Genomic DNA, 22,132 nt, shown 5'->3' with positions numbered 1-22,132 from the left:
ATTTTAAAGTAAAATTGACTAACAGCTATTATTTTTCCCATCCTAAGTTTCTTTGATATTATACAAAAATCTGTTATATTTAGACACTACTGTACTTTTAGTCTAGTGTGAAAAATCTGTTAGGAACATATTTCCAGTTTATAAAACACGTCTTATCTTACCTTTTGCACAAGTAACAGCTGCAATGTATGATGGAAAGTTAATATATGTTGCTATAGCTGTAGCAGGACAATAATGTAATGAAGGCTCGGTCCCATTGCATTGAAAATCTTTAAACCAGATAGGAGTAGAGTCAGCCCTCTTAACAGTGATTGCTTTTATTGCAGATCCACACATTAGTGACTGACACACGACATTAGCATCTCTGATATCCCATCCTTCTGAAGAGATATAGCCCTGGGTATTGTTATAACTGATCACAACAGTTCCGGAACAAAATGTAGCATTTACGAGTTTCACAACAAAATGACCTAGAAACAAGCAATTGCATAAGATTATCATAAATGCATGCAACAATGTTGCAGTTTTGAAACAACTGCTTGAATAAAACACTCATGAATACTACATTTAAAAGCTTGGGGTATGCAGTTTATTTTTTCCCATATTAACATTTTGACATTTCTTGTATAGCTGCTTCCATTATTATTATTGTTTGCAGTAATTATACTTTCTTAAAATTATTCAAATAAATCCATTGTTTTAGAAAAGCAAGTACAGATGTTGTCTATGTCTGAGAAGTACTTGATAATATAACAAAATATACTGGTTGAGGAACCCATGAGAAAAATTACACCACTTATCTTACATTATTGAGAAATGTATTGCCTTAGTATCATGCCTTTACAAAGAATGTCTGCTCTGTTTGTAAAATTAACAATGAATTGTTTGCGCGTTTTGCTTTCCATCAAATCTCACCACTCTAATGTTCATGATTCATTTAGTAGGCTATCCAGAACTCATGATGATTATTGGTTGTTTATTTGCTAATAACCAGAAATGGCAGTCAGAAATGCTTTGAGCTGATGTGTTCTTAATCAGTACAATACTGTGTTTTGAATTAGATAAAAAGTTTACCCCAGGGATCACTTAAATGGCTCTACTGGACAGAAGCACAGGGAACTAATCTAAGGGGTGGCAAAAGACAACACATTCCAGCTAGGCTTATAAATGCCTTCGAGCAGATAGCCTAGTACCTATCTATGAACCTAAGAGTTGATTTAGTATTCATACTATAAACATGAAAACTGCAGCTGTAGTGTAAAAAAAGCAAACTCGATTAGAAAGCATAATAAATAGCAATACAAAAATAAAATATACTCTTTAAATGGTTACTATGACTCAATAATATTTTCCTTTCATTTATAATAATAACAGAAGATTTTATTAGTGCACATCTTCACAAACTTCAGATATTGTACTGCAATACCACCATCACTTTCACTATGCACTTTCTTAGCCTTTGCAGGTACCCATAAGAGGCACATAAGCTCTACTGTCATCATTTGCCAATGGTAATGTTTTAATAACAGGTGACTCTGCTGATACCACCCTCATCTGGCGTGATACGAATAGCATGACAGTGGCCTTTTAGGACTGAGAATCTGGAACGTTACAAAGATTCTTAGACCCTTTTATTCTGGGAAATGCACTTGTGACCTTGTAGTTGCTCATGCATAAATGAATGACCTTTAACTCTCAATTCAGATAGATATGCCAAAGGATATGACAGATCTTGCTATGTGTGTGTTAACAGCAGAAAAAACGGGATCAAAGGGTGCTTTGTAGGACAGGCACAGGTCACTTCATAGCCGTCCGAAAGAGACCAAGTACAGAAATAGATGTATTTCAATGCTTATCTATAACCGTGCTTACACTGTTGAACTGGTTATAAAAGACCAAGTCTCAGTGCAAGTGACTTACACCAGAGTAGGATGTCTTTTGGAATCAGGCCCAATATCTCTGCAGTAACGTTTGTGTGATTGTGATAGGCCTTTTTCTGAATACTAGCCTCTCTTTTGCAATAATCTAGCAAGAGTCAACAGTTGTCTAAACTTCACTATAGCCTTTTTAAATTTTTCTTTACATTTTCTAAGATGACAGTTCAAACTTCTTATCACTATTGCCATACTTACAGCCACATATGGTTTCACTTCATTTCAACAAATAAAGCTTCCTCTTTTTTATATTGGTGTCAGAATGTATTACTGTAAATCTCATAGGGTCACCTCTCTTTGTCACTTCTTCTAATGAACCCCTTCCTGCTTTTACTAATGTATGACTCAGCAGAATAACTTCAGAATGTTTAAGTAACACAGTAATTCCTGAACACATCGCTGTATCAGTGCGCCCATATGTTTCCTTTTGTATAATAACCATACATCTCAACAGTTTAGGGAAATAAATCAGGACAAAGTAAAAAATAACAGGTGGCAAAGGCTCAAAATCAGGGACAGATTTTAATTACCACTCTTACAAACTTCAAAAGTTGCTAGAATAACAGTTTTGCATTAGCATACATTTTCTAAATGTATCACATGAAGCCTGAAACTCAAATGTCTATCATTATTCAGTAACCACAAATTTTCTGAGGAACATATCAAAAATATGATACAAAAATCTGGATATTCTGTAGTAATCTGGAAAAATAAAAGGTGTGATCGTAACTTATATTGTTGCCTTTTTGTTAATATTTGACTGCGTAATATATACAAACCATATTTCTGGATTTACGTTTTCATACTATTGAAAAACAAGCAATCTTCTAACATTATTAATCATATTATTGACATTTAATGTCACAATTTGTAAATTAACTTTGTATTTTCTTTTTATCTTTTAGATTAATTGAATATTTCTGTGTCTCCTGTACTTGTTTTCCAATTGAATTACAATCGAGTCTGACATTTTCAATCTCTTCCATTTGTAACAAATCAGATTTGCCTTCCACAGCACTACTATTATTCTCTCCACTGTTTCCTGTATGCTTTTCATTATGTCTGTCCTTCTTACTTCAGTGCAACTCTCTCTCTCCCTCTTATTGCTCGACTTTGGTTGTACCCGCAATTTCAGTTTTGTTTTCTATTTACCCACCCCCTGTATCAGCATGTACGTTTGTATGTTAATTTAGTTCAACATTATTTAGTTTTCAAAATGTTCAGCATTGTTTTGAGAATCAATCTGGTGACGACCTTCATTATAACATTAACAGCATCAGGTTTTACAGCTCTTTAATGAACATCCTTTTTACCCAGACTGAGGACATGACGTTTTATTGCAATCATGAAACTTTACCATCTTTCACAAGCAAAGCCGCCATTCTCTCCCAACAATCCCCCATCCAAATTATTCTGTTGTCTCTTATTATTTTTAGAGTCTGTAACTATACTGCAGTTAGTTAACATATAGCCCTCTATGCTCTCTTTTTCAGTATCATCTGACTTATATTGCAAGTTAAGTTCTTTTTAATATTTAAGCATTGTGCAGCAACAAAAAGTATTTTGAAGGATGTTCATTTGCTTTTAATCCCAGGAAACTTTTCCAACACCAAAAAAGTTTCAGATACACTGTCACTGAAAGTCTACTTGTGCAGGAAGATAAAAACTTTCAAATCCAGAACTTTTACCCTTAATGGTGCGATTACATTGTTACATATACAGTATCTATAAATAAGTATGTATTTTTGGCATTTAATTCTTACTAGTTCTTATCAAAGGCTTCAAATGGACTCACACCAGAGTTCATTCCATCTGCTTACTGTTTTATGCAGCAACCATTGTATATGAATAAACACTTTTTCCAGGTTTGTGTATCATTTGCAATTGGGCATCACAGTGGTGCAGCAGTGAACATTGTCACCTCACAGCAAGAGATCATCTGGTTTGATTTTTGGCTAGGGTACCTTCTGTGTGGAGTCTGCATGTTCTCCTTGCATTCACATGGGTTTCCTCTGGGTACTCTGGTTTCCTCCCACATTCCAAAGATATGCATGTAGAGTATTTCTCCCTAGGTCTGCATTGAAAATAGGCTCTATCCTAGTTGGACTTTTCTGGTCAAAAAATATTAAATAAAAAAATTAATATATTGCACATCTACAACACTTCCTGCCACAGCAACACTTGCAATATTATGTGCCATACCATTATTCTGACTTGGATGCATTGTCTTCTCTTTCATTTATTTTCTGGAAATGTTGCCTTCCATTTTATCCTTCTCTTCGGCCCAAGATAAGGCAGAATCACCTATAGGTTCATCACACTGTATCACCTCTTGTATCACATATGGTAAACCACCAAGCTGGAATTGTAAAAGATACATGGGCTCATATTTCCTTCATTTACTCTCTCATCTGCATTTTAATTGAATCAGTCTTCCTGCTTATCCATTACCACTTCAGTAACTATTTTGCTGAACTCTTTTATCAACACAATACTGCCATTTCTCCCGGACACCTCCACATCAGAAGGAAATGGCAGGAATGAGAAAAGTAAGATAAACTTAATTAAAAACATCAACAGCAATACTATTTACACAAAAAGAATGGAAAAACACCATTTAAGAATTATTCATCTACATAACCTCCGTTCTAACTTCATCATAATAATAAAGCAATCCCATAACTTGTTATATAACAATCATGCACCAACAATCACGTTATCATAAAATTTCTTTTGATCTTTTGTATATCCATCATTGTATCTATGCATTACAGTCTTTAAATTAATAGGACCATGGAAAAACAAACTAAAAGCGTATAAAACATCTAAAAAAATTAACTTTAGGAAAAGTATTAAGAGCATGTTCCTGAGTTTCCACAACATGACATAAATAACATAATATTTCATAATCTCCAAAGAAAATCCTGTACGTAATATACAACTTTAAATCTTTCACATAATTTTTTATCATAAGCCTGCTATTTTCCTATAGACTGTCCGTGATCTGGTACAGTAATAGGCATCTATAATTAGCGCATACCATATTGTTCTACTGTGGAAATTATGACATACATCTACAGTATCTTCCAAGTAATGATCTTCTCAGCATATTCATTTAAAATAAAATACTACACTTTCTTTTATCACTATTTATACTCTCCCACCAGTCTGAATATTTACCCCATGAAACAGAGACAAGTAAATAATTTCCTTTGCACTGCACTTAATTCAGAACATAAAGCAAATATAGTGATGTGAGATATACAACAAATGTATCAGTCCCATACGTCCCGCCATCTGTTTATAATAGACCATATTTCTTTTAATGGAATTTAGTTTATTATCCGCCTCAAAAAAAATTCAAATAATAATTCTAGTAAAACTTTCCTTTTTTTTTTTAAAAGGATACATACTACCTAGATACACTAATTTCCCCAAAATCATAGTATGTAAGACAGGCATTTTTTATGATATTACATTTAAAAACTGGTCATTTATTAAATGACATTTTAAGTGAATCAAATGGAATTTTCATTGTTTCACCACAAATAACTTAGGCCTAAAATAACTTGTAATATTGTAACAGATTCCAAATACAAATAAATATCCATACAATCTGTTAGTCTTTCATATCCCTTACTCTTTTGCGAGTTTAAGTACAATCCAGTTTCATCTAACTTACTTCTAAATCTCATGAAATTAGTCTTTTTAAGTTTATTCCAATTAAACAATAATATTTAAATCATCGGCATATGATAAACATAGGTGGAAGACACCAGAAGCAACTTCCCATCTAGCTATGGAAAATATTGATGTATCTTGTGCTTTAATTACTAACATAATCAAACTAAATCATAAATCACTGTAAGGACAGCCCTGTTTATCCCCATATTTGCACTATTTTCCCATGCAGTCATTAACTAAAGATCAAGTCTAAATTTTAGTACAAATGGTTTGAATCACAGTTATACTTTAAAGTTAAGGCTATAACTATACATCACAAAGTTCCATGAACAAGTTTATCAAAAACCTTTTTTATAGCACCTTCTAATAAATAAAAGTATATGTAATATGCATAATACAAAGATGTTCTCTTTCAATAATGACTAAATATACAAAAATGTTTGTCATTAATTCCAAACACCCCAACAGGAGAACATTTACTCAACACTATACCTAGTCTAGTATGTTGTATTTTACAGAATAATTTAAAATCCATATTAAAGTCTATGGTGTCCAATTCTCTAAATCAGTCCTATAATTTTTATTTATAAATAAATCTAACAACATCTTCACATACTCTTTCCGTCATAACTTCTTTATTCAAACTTTAATTCACTTTTCACAAAAAAATCTATTTTTGGAATAAACATATTTTTATAAAAAAGTATAAGGGAGCCTATCCAATCCTGGATATGAATCCCCAGGAATTGCACATAAAGCCTTAAACTCCTCCAACATGATGTTTTTAGTTAATACTTTATTATCTTCCTCAGAAATATATATATAAAAAAACAGTCAAACCTTTGTGATCAAGGGAAAATACATAGACATATTATCAGTGTAATTCTAATTTGCCTGAATAATCTCATTCAGAGTAGTAACAATATGTTTTCTACTATTGTTATTTTCTGTAATATGTAAAATTCTCCCTTTTAATTAATGTCCTGTGAAACTTAAAAAAAGTCTTGCTTAGTGTCTTGAAGAATATATTTTTTGCCTATTTAACAGAATCAGAATAACAATTCTTTCCTTCTTTCTGTATTAAGTATAGGTAGTATTCTACCAGCTTCTAAATACTGACTATGTGTTTTAATATTTGAGATGATACCCACTGTTTTAATATTTGAGATGATATCCACTGTTTTTTCATATCTCTTTTTTAAACCATAAATATTTTTTCAATTATGCAAAATAGTATTTCTGCTTTTCTTTAAATAAAAACCACCAATGTGTCAATTTTCACAAAAATGGAAGTGTAAAGAGTTAGGGTATTTCCCTGTTTCGCAAGTCAAGTGTTTCCTAGAAAATATGAGTACCACCATGGCCTAGACTAATCCTGCCACCAAAGCATAAATCAATCACTCAATCAATTTTGGATGAGAAAGGGACCTGGGAATTTATGGATTTTCAATCACTGTTTCTTGGTTGATATTGTCACTAAATTTATCTTTAAATATATTAGCAATATCATTATAGTTGAAGTGGGTAACACCACTGTGAAATAATTCACAACATTGCTCTATGTTATTTTTGTCAGATGTAGTTAAATAATGATTTTGTCATTTTCCTTTTCTTCCTATGATGATATCAATTAATGTTCTCCTTTGATCTTCCTTAAAGTAACTTTCAGATTTTTGTTTGGTCTTCCTGATGGTAACTTTCAGATTTTTTTATAAACTTTTGATAGAGTCTTTAATGTAGGTTGATTTTGATTTACTGTATGCATTCATTGCTTGTATTCTTCTTTTGTTAAGAATTCTACCAAATGTGCTTATTATTATATTTCTCAATATATTTGGTTCTGATTGAGATAATTTTGTTTATTATTTTTTTTAATCCAAGTAAAATTTATTGGCATAAGTGACAGCTGAGGCTCCATAGGGGTATTATATTTTACAGTTAAATTTTAGACCCTATTGTACATTTTTAATTGGTTTGTGTTTTTAAATCTTTGAATGAAGAAGTGTCCATTGCGGTATGTTTAGATGCTCTAAAAGAGAAAACAGTTATCTGTGATCAGATTTAACCAGAGATAAGGATATGAGTAAAGTGAGGAGGCATGAAGTTAGTGAGGACAAGTTTAAGAATCTGATCTAGATGGATTTCCTGTGGTTTGTACAAGGGAGTTAGCATTTACTAAGCCAAGGAATGTTTGGGTGTACCCAACCTTTGTGAGACAGGAATACCAGTTGATTAATGGATAGCTGAAATTACCCCAAGAAAAGGGAAAAGAAGAAATCTTTCATGGTCCTCTGGGGCAGGTAAGGTGCCTATAGCAAGCTATGACTTAATAACATAACTTATTAAGGCTGATTTGAAGTTTAAGAAGTTCTGTTGGAAAGACTCCATATTAGGGTGTTTCAAAACTTGTTTTTCTCTAATCATTTTGCATAGGTTTCTAAAATGTGAGGTTTGGTGAGTTGTGTAAGTTTGCAAAAAATTAGAATAATCTGACTTCATTAAGTGACAGCACACAGCATGTAAAACATCAGTTTCCAGTACTGCTAATTGTATTCCAGTGTTGTATTTATCTATCTCCTGTCAGTTTTACTTGAGCTTCCATAACCTCCTGCTACCTACTTTACTTATTTAAAGCCTTGTGCACTATTTAATTCTATTTTCATTGTTCAAAATTCTGTGCTATTTCCTGTTTACAATGTGCAGAGTGAAACATTGTATTTAATTAATTTTTGATGATTTATCAAGTCATATAGTTTATGCACATGTGGCTGGCAGTGTTAATGTTAATTGATAGAGCCCAGTCCCCCTAATGGTGAACCATGAGCTCAGTGAGAAAGTCAACCAGAGCTGCTACTGATGTCTGGCTTGTTGGCCAGCAGTTACCTGCCCTTAATATCTCAAATTGTTCAAATCATCTTCCAACCAACAGTCACATTTTATGCAGACTGTTCTATGATCTTAAAACCAACAAGTTAACTCTTTCAGCAAGTTGTTCAAATGCTGTTGATGAAGTTCTGTAGTTATGGCAGTTAGCTAGCATACCTACAACGCAGAAGCCGAATGCAGTGGCAAAACACAAAAGTCTGTATGAGAAGCATTCTAGAATCAGGAAGAATAAGAAGCGCCAGTCAGATACAGTCTCAGTTAGAAACAGATTTTAGCAATGCACTTTGAAACTTTTTGATGTGGGGCATGCTGATGCAGAATTATTGATAAAGACTCAGGAAGACATGGATTTTCTATAAGATCAACGTACAGACAGAAAAATGATAATTGGTGGAGAGGACATTGAATTCAAAAATGAATGTACAGAAACGAAAGTGACTACAGGAAGAAATGAAATGCAGAGATAAAGAACAGCTGAAAGAAATAGTCAGAGAAGCTGGAGAGATGACAGAGGCAGAAGACAGTAGTGAACATGAAAATGATCAATAAAAACCAAAGTCACCACTCCAGGTAGCCAGAAACCAGACTTGATGGTACCAAGTAAAAACATTTAATTCCACACACAAAAAGAATTGATAGCAGCACAGTCAAGCACTTTTGTCATCTAAGACTTCTTCAGAACTGTGTAAAACATCAATATAACTCCTTAAATAAGTAGTTCCTTCCCATTTGACTCACTAATTAAACTTTAAAACCATCCACGCTTTAAAAAAATGTACATATCTAACTAAGTCTAAAAAGCGGGTCTATATTATATAATCGAACGCTTAAAAAAGCGAACGCTGATTGATCAACCTAATTTAAGCAAAAGCTTACAATCTCGAACTGTCAGATCAGCGATTTTTTTCCCAGGGAAAAAATCGCTGATCCAAAACACATACACACAACAAAAGCACACCAAACAAACAGAAATCCACACACATGCACCTAAAATCTGATACCTAACCCTACACTAAACTATGCACACACCACTAACTACCCACTTACCTTAACCCAAACCCTAACCCTAAGGTCCATCACTATCGCACACTCACCTCACCTGCTCCCTAACCCTAACTCACTTAAATCTGCCCTAACCCTCATGTCCACTCAATCGCACACACACCTAACCCGAGCCCTAACCCAAACTCACCTAAATCACCCTAACACTCACATCCACACAATCGCACACTTACCTGAATCTGACAGGTAACTTTCCACCATAACACTGAAAATACAGAAGCAACAGAAACGGACAACCAAATTCTTTCCCTAGGAAATAATTTGAGTTTCTGCTGCTTCGATATTTTGCAGTTTCGTGAAAATAAGTTTGATCAATCAGCGTTCACTTTTTTAAGCATTCGAGGATATAATATAGACCCTAAAAAGCAACAGTACATGATAAATAAAACTTTTAACAAGTACAAAATGTTTGACAAGTGTGGTGTATTAATTCACCATTACTGTAACTCAGCAGCCCTATATTTCAACTCTGGTTTAATACAAATGTGGTCATTAATACCAGAGGCTACGGTGGTGTTCAAACAAATTTGCCATCGCATTTCAGCCATGTCCAATTTATTGGTCCAATCACCCCCTCTAATGTCTGTGCCTACCACCTCCAAAATACCAAAATAAAAAAAGTGGTCAGGGTTGGTGTTAATATGCCTGAATAGTGCATTGTTTTCATCCTTTTTCTTGATACTATATAGGTGCTTGTAAATTCTTCTCCAGAACCTCCTTTCCATTTTACCTATATAGAAATTATAACAACCCTGATATACAGCAATATAGACTACATTGTTGGTGTTACAAGATCCTGTGGCTAACCTAACCTCAAAGTCGTTGGAACCTAAACATACAGTAGGGGATGAAATAATGTGTTTACAATAATCGCATGGCCCACATTTTGTAGTTTCATTAATATTCTTATTCTTACTCTCAATTGTGTGTTCTAACAAGTTTTTCAAATTCTTATTAGTCCTATAGGAGAAAGTCAGTACATCACCTACAACATCCATCAATTCTTGGTTAAGTTTGAATAAATCCCCGTTTTTCTTTATTATTTCTCTAATAGAGTTAGAAGTGTCCCCAAAGGTCAAAACCATAGAATAAGAAAAATTGTTGGTTTGTTGGTGAGTTACTTCAACCTCCTTGTTCTGGCTAACCCCAAGTAAAGGTTTGTACCTGTTACCCCTTTCACTTGTGACTTGTTCACTAATGGTAACCACAAATTATGACGGGTACCCCCTGGCTACAAACATTTTAATCAGTTTGTCCATTTCTAACTTGACTGCTTCAAAGTCAGAGCACATTCTGGCTATATGCACCATCTGACCTTTCACTGTGTTCCTTTTCACAAAGTGGGGGTGACAACTCCAGAACTCAAGGTAGTCATTTGAGAAAGTGAGTTTTTTGGTGAACACTAGACCGAAAACCCTTCATGTTCGAATCCTTTCAAATACACACATCCAGGTAGTTTATCCTGGAATTAACACTATTACCAGTACATTTAAAATAGTCACAAAGATTGTTAAGAAAGTTTAAGAAGTTGGTATGTTGATCCCCTACTTTCCAAAGAATGAAAAGATCATCCAAAAGCCGTAAATACACCACCCAAGAATCTTTGAATGGACTTTTAAAAATGAACTCACTTTCCCAACGGTACATAACTAAATTTGCAAACAAGGGTGCACAACTATTGCCCATTGCTATACTGTTTGTCTGGTGGAAAAACTCCCCACCAAAACTAAGAATATTGTTCATCAAAATAATCTCCATTAACACCATAATGAAATTAACCATGGTGTTCCCCAATTTGGTTTTCTCAACTAGTACCTCATGAAAATATTCCAACCCTAACTCATGGGGAATAGAAGTGAATAAGTTCACAACATCAACTGTGGAAAAATTAACTCCTCACTATAATGTTCTTCCTTTATGCGAACCAAAAAGTCCCAAGAGTCTGTTAACATGTGGTCAATGTGAGATAAAGATTTCCTCACTACCCGATCAACAAAAAACCCCTAATGAGTAGGTGATACTGTTTTGACAGGAGATTATAAGTCAATATGGGGGGGTCATAAATATTTTTGTGGGTCTTTGGAATGCCGAAGACCACCAGAATTGTTGGGTGTTCATTATGCAAAAATTGGTAGGTCTCTTCGTTAATAACTCCCTGAAATGGAGAGTCCTCAAGTGTCATTTTAATTTTCCTAAAAGCGATGTTTATTTCGTTTCTAGAAATGCACTGATATTTATTCTCATCTTGTAACATGCCAAATATTTTATTGTTATAATCTTCAGTATTAACAATAGTCCAGTTTCATAAATCTCAAACTAGGCTTACTTCTTAGTTCTTCTAACAGTTCTTTTTCTTTTTGGTCAAATTAAACTGTTTGTGTTTATGTTGTTTCAACATTTGGTGTATCTCCTGGGAACTCCCAATAAGGGGGTGTAGAGGTGGATTGTAACAACTCTTCTTTTTTAATTTTTTCTTTCCATTGTGTGAAGGGTTATCCCTAAACAGATATTTCAGGTTAATCTTTCTAGTGAAAAATGTAAATTTCATTAAAGTAGCACAAACATCTTCCTTCCTAAATAGTACAAATTTTATTCCCTTCATTAAAAGTGAAAAAAAAACTTTGCTTACTTCAACACCTGCATAGTTAAAAATATTAAATCCCTGGTATGTATGAAGGACTCCCCAAAATGAAGTAGTAATCTAATTTATTTCAGTTACTACTGGGTTTCCATTAGTAGTAATATCTAGTGGTAGTTGGTTTTCCTTTATTGCTTCTGATTCCTGTAGGTGTTCACCCTTCCCCTTCCCTGTGGTCCTAAAACAACATTGTTGCCATTCCTAAAATTAGTCTTGTTTTGAAGTCTTTCAGACCTCCTTAGAGGGGGAACATGAAAATGATGATGAAGATGATGCAGCAGCAAACATGTCAAAATACCACCAGAATTTAGTAACTGGTAGACAGCCTGTCAAAGAAGTGAGCACAGTAGATACAGGATTGCCTGAATTGCTATCCAAAAAACGATGACTGGTAGATGATTCTCTTTTTGTTGCTAGCTTGGACCACACAAGAATAACTTCTCATCAAGTGATGCATATTGTTGCACCAGTGCTGCAAGCCCCTGGCATTGACGTGAATGATCTGGTCATATCCACAAGTTCAACACACAGAGCAAGACAAGTTTCATGACAATCCATTGCTGAGAAAGTAAAGAAGCAGTTTTAACCATCAACACCTCTTGTAGCACATTTTGATGGGAAGCTGTTACCTCAAGTGATGGAGAATTTGCTGATTACAAGCCAATTGTTGTTACAGGTTGAAATACTGAAAAACTGCTAGACATACCCCAACTTCCTTCAAACACTGATGAGCTGATGGGACAAGCAGTGGTACAGACATTGCATAGCTGGCCAGGTGTTCCATAATGGCTAGCCGGTTTGTGCTTTGATACTACCAGTGCCAATACCGGTGTGCACACAGGTGCCATCACAGTGATTCAGTGAGCATTTGAGAAACAACTATTGTTTTTACCATGCAGACATCACATTTTAGAAATTATTTCTACAGCAGTATTTGACATGTTGTCATCTTCAGGACCACAAATAGCAGATTTTAGAAGATTTAAAGAATACTGGAAACTTCTTGACTTGAATGCATACGCACCACTGGTTAAGGAAACTGGAGGTAATGGATGCCTGTTAGACTGTGAGAAACACTGGCTAGCTGAGAAGTGAAGTGAGGTTGTTGCACTACTGCAAGACAAGCTGACATGTGAAACACAGCCTCGTGATGACTACCTTGAATTTTCAAGCTGTCACTGCTCATCCTCTATGACAAACCATAAGGTGAAGCATTTGCTTTCAATCCACCTGATGTATACCATCATGGCAGGTGGATGGCAAAAGGCATATACTGCCTTAAAATCTACTCCTTCCGGTGGCAGTTTAGATTAACTGCACATGAAAGTCAAGCCTTTCACCGAATCTGCCTCTTCACAGTGACAGTGTATGTTAAGGCATGGTTTTCAGCTACTGACACTTGCAATACTCGACTCAATAATCTTTGCCTGTTGCAGACACTGGAGTCGTTTACAGCCGTAGAGAACCAGATGGCTCAAGTTGCTTTACAAAAGCTCCAGGAACACCTTTGGTATTTGAGTGAAGATCTCATATCACTGTCCTTGTTCTCAGATTGAGTGTGGAATGAAGAGAAACAGCACATTATTGAAACCTTGAAAAAGCCACCCAGTAAGGAAGATCTAAGAAGAGTTTATGCAAAAGCTGTTGCCAGTGTCCAGGGCATGACCTTATCTGACTTCGCAACAGAACGATCAATGAATCTGTTCACTGCTGTCAACATAAACCCATCTTTCCTAACAGCTGATCGTGCAGCATGGAGTGACATGTCTGACTTTATCATTGCGAAACAAACTGTTACAGCTTTGCGAGTTGTTAACGACTGTGCCGAACGAGCAGTCAGATTAGCAACTGACTTCTGTCAAATGCTGACTTACAACAAGGAATAGTGAAGTTGGTAAATCAGATTGTTGAACATCATCTACAGAAAGTCAAAGAACCACTAAAAAGACACTATAGTACTATAAATGAACCGATGTAAACTTGAGCTTACTACCTTTGAATGTTGTTAATTTTTTACTAGGCTTATTTTTTCCTAAACTGTTTGACATTTGTGTTGCTCAGAATTACAAACAGACATTTCAGATACAGCATGAAACTGATATTTGCCATTTGTGTACTGATTTGTGAATATATTCCATTTCTATTGGTGCAATTTGGAAAAAAAATGTAAAAAATCTCAGAATTAAAGGGCACTGAGTTGTCACTTAACTTAGAATTTAAGGCTTTAAATTTTACATGGTTCTTTGTCCTACCAATCTTCATAAAACCAGGGGATATACAAACAGAAAATCCAAAAAAAATTTTTTTTGCATATATACATGAAACACCGTACTCCATATAATCAAACATTCATAGTATTGAATGTTTTTGCTGGCATTACAAGTGACTGAAATCCATTTGATTTCTTCTGCCAGCATTAATTTTCTGAAAGATGTGGAACAGCAGGGAATGGAAATATGTCCTTTCTCTGCTATTGTGCAATCTTATAATTGGTATATATATATATATATATATATATATATATATATATATATATATATATATATATATATAATGAACGTGGGATGTGTGGGGCACAGTCCCCCTAGATGGTGGGTGAATGCGGCTTGCCCCCTGCAAAAAACATGATTTCTTTTCATTGTTTTGAGTTTTGTTCTTTCTGAATCAATGTCTTGCCATTTTATGTATTTGCACTTCAATATTTTGAAGTATATTCATTCTGTTTGTGGGTGGCAGTGAATTTGCCTGGAAGTAATTGGGTGTCTGACCAAAAAAAATTGATCTTTGCCTGCAGTTTTTATCAAATATGAGTATGTGATAGATGCTGAAACTGGGAATACTATCTTTACATTTAAACCAAGTCTCTTCCCAGATATGGATGTGTTCAAGTTGCAGGACATCCTTCCAACCAGAAATGTATTGCTAAGACTTCTGGCATTTAGCAGAGCAACCTCTGTATGGTCTGGACTGGAATTTACCACAAGCTTATTTGTTCTGTTGGAACGTACAAAAATCAGAATTTACCTAAAGAAGGCATGTTGGAGGCAACAAGAGATTTGGCCAGTAGGTAGAATCCATGGAATGGAAAGTGACCTTGCTGAAATAAGTTGGGCTCTTGATCAATTCATCGCAAGCTGATGCATAATTAATCCTCATAGAAAGACATCATTTTAACTATTTGTTAAAGACAATTATCTTTTCTTTATATGTCAGAATTATTCTGTGTAAGGGTAGGATTCCACTGACGGCCAGAATTTGAGGGGTGTCGTCCAAGGAAGGCAAGGGGCGATAGGCATGCCATTAAGGCAAGGAGATATGCTGCTTGCCCCCATTGCATGGGACTGTAAAAGGAGAGGGGGAGTTATGAGTCAAGCTTACATGTAAAACCCCTGGGTGATGGTTACAACCAAGACTGCCAGGTACCCTTATATTTCATGACTGGCCTCAGCTCCAGTGGAGTGAGTTAAGGGGAAAACTGTAAAAGTTGGCAGACCTGGCATATACATGGGCCACTGGGTAGGAAGACAGTTCTATGAGGCAAGGACAATAATGGGCTAAAAAATACAAGACATTTTCACTTAGACATGCAGACTTTGTGATAGTGTAAAGTTTACAATCTGAAACCTGGTGGCTCATTGAGGTATGTATTTCCTGGATTACTGCTGAGGCTATCTGGGAGACTTGGAGAGTGGTTTGTACAACCTCTTTATGTGTTGGTTTAGTGTAAACATGTGGAGGCAAGGATGAGCTTACTTATCTCTATAAATAAGGGGATGATCTCCAGGTTATGTGGATAATTACATCTGCCATAAATTATGCCACATTGGTACAATAGCAGCTGATTATCAGTGAGTATTAGGCAGTTTGTATTCTGTCACAGAGTGCAGTAATGCTCGCAACAGCAGGACTAGAGGTATGGGCTTCCATGTATGACAGATAAGTCAGATTACTGAAGGCAGGAATGAGAAACTGAACCAAATTAATTACCAGACAGAGAAGATATTCCAAAAAAGGTAAACACTGCCATGAATGAGATGTACTAAGTGAAGTGAAAATACGCTAGTACTGATGCAACAACTGCCTGCACATACAGGACAAAAATTACATAGTGCAGGCAAATCTAAAAGTAATAAATATGTTTAGTCTGGCACAGTACACACATTCAGAATAATAACAATAGTATGAGGGCTGAAGAGATTATTATCTTAATTACAGCAAGACCCAAGAGTAGTACATAACTATAGTTTAGTAAAGTACACAATTACGGTAGTGAGAAAGTAATTCACAGATTGGGTATGATCCAATGAGGGCAAGAAGGTAGAGCCAATAATACCAACATACGCTAGAAAAGCAGATTCAGATGCCATGGATAGTGTAGTTGGAGGATTGTTAAGATGCCACACAGCATGAACTTCAAGGACTGGATTGCCACCAATAAAATAAAGTGAGGCCAGCTCAGATGCCACAAAACACATACACCTCAAACAGTCAATAGGCTAAATGTCACAAAATGATTGCTTCTAGGATGCCTTCAAAAGCGGAATGGGTTCAGGTGTAATGCCAGAGTTTCTTCCAGTCTTTATCAGACTCAGTTGTCGCATGCTTGTGTGTACTTGGGTGTATTTACTGTCAATAAATAGCATAAGTAAATGAAAGACCAGCACTGGTAGAGTTTTAGTAGAATCTAGAACAGAAGCTGCTGGTAAAAAAAGAATAATTAGCAGAACATACAAAATATTGCATGATAATTATAGGAATCAGTCAGACGAGGTTAGAAAGGATTGGGAAGAAAGACTGGATAAGCAATTCACAAAGAAACAATCAGGGGGGTATATGTCTGTATCCCAAATATGCAACAAAATCGAGAAGACTTAGGATTTTTGCTTTGAAATGTTTACATAGATATTTTTATACCCCAGGTAGGCACTAGACAATGTTTTCCTCTGGTAGACAGCAACTGTTGGCGTGACGGGGAAGAAAAGGGTAATTGGGAACAAATTTTCTGGGACTATAATGAGTTGGTAGACTTTAAAGTTTCACAAAAACAGCCTGTACTGCAATAAATGGAGTGAAGAAGCAGTAGTAGAATTCAGACTCAAGAATCCAATGCCAAAAGACAAAAAACGTTTATTGCAAAGCGTTCGGGTCACAAACACCCTTCCTCAGTGCTACTATAATGAAAGTAAAAAAATACAACATTTAAATAGGAGATCTTAAAAATACATGATTACAGCCAGCCTATCACAGAATAGTAATGATACCCCCCATATTACAATATATACTTTGTAACAAAGCATATGTATATATAAAAACGTTATATAAAATCATTTAAAAATGTATATATAAATATAAATGCACATACCATACACACACACACACACACACACACACACATATATATATATATATATATATATATATATATATATATAAACATATACATAAAACTATACATTTTTTGCCTGCTTTTTACTAAAATGGGTTTCAAGCTAACATCAATATTTAAACCAGGTAAAGAATCTGCCTGTAACCTAACTATCCATTCATACTCTAAGTTCAACAATATTGTTAATGTTACCACCCCTATTACTAACATATACTACATCACTAACTCTGAATTTAAATTGATGTTCTTGACCTTTTTCAGAAATGTGTTTACTTAATGCATTACTTTTGATGTTTCTTCTAATATCAGACTTATGTTCAACTATACGTTCTCTTAATTTCCTTATAGTTTTTCCGGCATAGAATGATGAACATGAAGTACAAGTAGCCACGTAAACAACATTAGTAGTATTACAATTTGCTGAACAATCAAACATATATTCTTTATTAGTTGTGGGGTGTTTAAAAATGTTATTCTCTGTATAAATATCCATACAACAACTGCAGTTTAGACATTCTGTAGTACCTGGTTTACTATAATATTTTTATGCTGCCAGTTTGTTTAAAGTCCTTGTAGCACAACCTTCTCTTTAAATTATTTTGATTTCTGTAAGCATAAAATGATCTGTCACCACAAATTTGTTGTAACTCAGGCATTGCCATCAAAATTGTTCAATTTCTTTCTATAATTTTCTTTACTTCAGCAGTTTGTATATTATAAGTAGTTAAATACCTTATTTTATCATTTTTGTTCTTCTGTGTTAATAGTACATTAACATTACTATCCAAGAATATAGGTTTAATACTATTATGCCTTTGATCAAATACTTCCTCATAAATTTCTTTCACCTTTCCCAAATCATATCCACATTCATAAAATACTTGGATCATATCTTTTGCATGTTGTCTAAAAATCTCACCTTCTGTATTAAGCCTACTTAATCTAGTCAACTGTACTCTTATTACCCCTGTGAATACATGAGGTGCATGCATACTATGCCTATTTACATAGCGGTTTACCTAGGTTCATAGATTAGTACTAGACTAACTGCCCTTGCGAGTCATTTCTAAGCCTAGCTAATTATCTTTTGTAAGACTCAAACCCTGCACCTTGTGTTTGTAAGGCAAACACCTTAACCATTAGGCCACCCTCCCACAAACATATTTTTATGTACCCTAGTTTCAATTCTTCCTTCTATTTTTCTTATCTCTACATCTAAGAAAACTATCTTTTCTTTCTTGTTTGGAAAGGTACATTACAACAGTTAAATACATACATCTCTTATCTTAACTCTACTACCAGCTTTCTAAAGTTTAAAATGGAGAGTTCAAATGAAAATCGAAGGAAGAAGGGCTCAAGTAATACCATTTAGAAAATGGTAGGAGCAAATTACACGGGGAAAATGGGAAATGTGGGGAATAATCCATACAGAGGAGGAATAAGGTTTAAAAGAAGGCAGTATTTGAATGAGCTATCTGACAATGATTGGGTAGATTATATGCGATGTATAATGTTTGCAACTAAATTGTGTCAGTATGGTCTGCGATGTAAAATAATTGCAACTAGGACTGTCAATATGGTTTATTTTCATTTATATAAATATACGATTGCCTATATCATAAGTGATAATTTAATAAAGATGCCTCTTGATAAAAAATAAATAGCAAAATTACAAAGGGAAAGCTAGATATCATAGATTATGATGATAGATATGAATTGTCTGAGAGCAACAAAAAGTTATTTATAATGGCATGAATAATTTGCACAGTTGACCTAACCTGCAGAGAACAAAAACCTTTATAAAGAAATAACAGCAACACAACATTAAGGCACTTCAGCCAAGGTGGGAAAAACAAGGAATTCATATATTACAAATGAGAGAAAGAAAATACAGTTCAGCACAGCTTTGAGAGAATTCACACTACCAGAATCAACGTAGGGAATGCCAGGTAACTGTTGTAGACATTTTAATCAAGATAAAAAATATCTATATTCATCCATATATACATATAAATATGGAAGCATAACCTTTTATGAAAAAGACAATTAGTCCATCTTATAATGACTGACACCTAATTGTCAAAAACAAACTGCGGTGGTGGTGCTGCGGTAGCATTGTTGCTTCACAGTAAGACGTTGTCCTGTTCAATTCTCAGCTAAAGCGTCTTCTGTGTGGAGACATGCATGAATGGGCATACCTTCGTTGAAGGTTGTGCATCAGAGCTGGCAACTCGACACATAAAAATCTACTGCCAATCATTAACGGACCGGAGTTCCGCTGTGGCGACCCCTAACTGGGAAAAGCAACAACCTAACTGTCAAAAACCAAAACACAATCCACAAAAGATAAAATAAAAACATAACTTTTTATGTAACACAACCTTTGCTAATTAGATATACCAACACCGATATCACTCTACAGAAAGGAAAAGGGCATATTCCCCAATATTCACTGTACTGCAATCTTCTACAGGCAATGCTGGTATATTTTGCTCAGCTGATGTTTGATCGGTTGAACCATCTCTGCCAGATGCCAACAAGTTTCCATTTGAAAAGTAGTGTTCCCATAAATAGTTTTTAAAATTCTGTATTTTGAAATTCAGCATTGTAAGCTTTCAGTATAATGAGAAACAGTCCAATGAGTTTTCAGCATTTTGAAAATTAGGTATTGTGGTCTCAGTGAAATGAAATTCAGTATTTTGAGTTTTCAGTCATGTGAAGCAGACCTATATCTATATGGTTTACAATCAAAATGTTGAGGAAGCTTACCTCGACAGTTGGAAGGCTGAACACACAGCAGCAGAGAGGGAAAACCATGAACACAATTCCTGTTGACTTTGAAACATTGATACAGAGACTGTGTTCGCAGTTTGGAGCATCAGTGTTATGAAGTGCATAACACTACAGTGGAGATTGAGAAATTTACCCTTCTCCTCACTGTAGTGCAATCTTAGAGTTAGAATATATAAGTAGCAGAGGGTGTGGGGGGTGTGGCCATCACATGAGGGGGCACAGGGGGCTTGCCTCACTGAAAAATGGTAGGACATTTTCCGCCTTGTAGCAGATGTTTTTTTCTGGATGGAGAGTGGTCGAATGCCGACCCTTTCCTTCGAAGGAATCAACATTCTAAGCAATTGGGGTGATGTTTTTTCATTGTTCTGGGTCGGGGATGTGAATAGTCAAGGTAAATCACCTTGACATTTTGATAGTAAACCTATAGATATATATATATATATATATATATATATATATATATATATATATATATACACACACACACACACACACACACACACACACACACACACACACACACACACACACACACACACACACAAACACACAGTAGGGTGTTGCAGGTCTAATCCTAGTATGTTTCAAAATTCATTCAATGAATGTAGTAAACAATATTATGATATGATGATGGGAAAATATAACTAGAGCTATTGTGGAACAGGCTGAACAAAATGTTTCCACTTCTCACCCAGTTATTTGAATTACAAAATGATTTACTGTATAGACTAAGCTAGGACAGTGAGGAAGTTATACAACAACTATCCGTCTCCTCCCCAAACCTATTAGAAAATTAATGATGAAGTTAGTATATAGTCATGTATTGGGAGGATACCATGGAATGGAGAAGACAAAGGCACAGATCTAGCAAGGTTCCAGTTGTCAGGAATAAAGAAAGAAGTTGAGAACTTCTATTATACATGCCCTGGATCCCAGAAAACAGCCCTTTCCCAGATGTTAAAAATCCATTCCTTTTCTAATACCAATCACAGAGGTGTCACTTGAGTGCATTGATATGAACATTGTTGGGGGAGGAGTCCCTTGCATGCACTGATATGGACATTGCTGGGGGTGGAGCCTCTAGAGTGCACTAATATGGACATTTCTGGAGGCAAAGCCCCTTCAGTGCACTAATATGGACATCTTTGGGGCACTAGCAACAGCCAACATTTGGTTTCAATACATCTTAGTAATTTTAGACTATGCAGCTACATGCTCTTATGCTATCCCCCAAGGAAAAGCTGCTAATAAATTTATAAACAGAGAGTTAATCTTATTATTTCCAGAGTAGGGATAACAAGTAAAATATTCACAGACCAGGAGACTCCATTTTTGTCTAGAGTAATGCAACAGCTGTGCCAATACTTTAAGTTCAAGCAATTAAAAAACTCTGCATGCCATCCATGGACAGAAATGTTATGGAATAATAGAACAGAACATGAAAGTCCTTGGTGAAAAATACTATTGAGGAATATTGTAAAATCTGGTACAGGTTAATTCTGCACCTCTACTTTGCTATTACAGACGTACAAGAAGTTTTAACAGGATTCTTTCCACTGGAGTTTTTAATAGCAGTGAATCTCCAGAACTGGTTGATATTGCTGGAGGAACTTTGGAAGAAGAGAAAACATTGGCTGGTGGTTGGCATAATGGTTAAGGTGTTTAACTCACAGACAAGAGGTACAGCGTTTGATTCCTTCTGTGGGAATTAGCTTGGCTTGCAATGGTTCACAAGGGCAGTTAGTTTAG

At 35.2% G+C, this 22,132-nt stretch overlaps 1 protein-coding gene across 1 annotated transcript in view; it reads right to left on the bottom strand.

Moving 5' to 3' along the window:
• Positions 1-161: 161 nt before the first annotated feature.
• LOC122809101 (deleted in malignant brain tumors 1 protein-like) overlaps positions 162-22,132 on the bottom strand; it is a gene marked incomplete at its 3' end in the record, with an annotated part of 811,935 nt that continues 789,964 nt past the window's right edge. Inside the window, 1 exon segment of the mRNA XM_044080344.1 lies at positions 162-470. Within this exon segment, the coding sequence (XP_043936279.1) occupies positions 162-470 (309 nt within the window).

Source organism: Protopterus annectens, chromosome 1.part1, assembly GCF_019279795.1.
Source record: "Protopterus annectens isolate FY-2018-M chromosome 1.part1, PAN1.0, whole genome shotgun sequence".
In the NCBI taxonomy this organism is placed as follows: domain Eukaryota; kingdom Metazoa; phylum Chordata; order Ceratodontiformes; family Protopteridae; genus Protopterus; species Protopterus annectens.
Note: the sequence above shows the minus strand (reverse complement) of the source record. Positions and strands in the feature narration are given on the sequence as shown.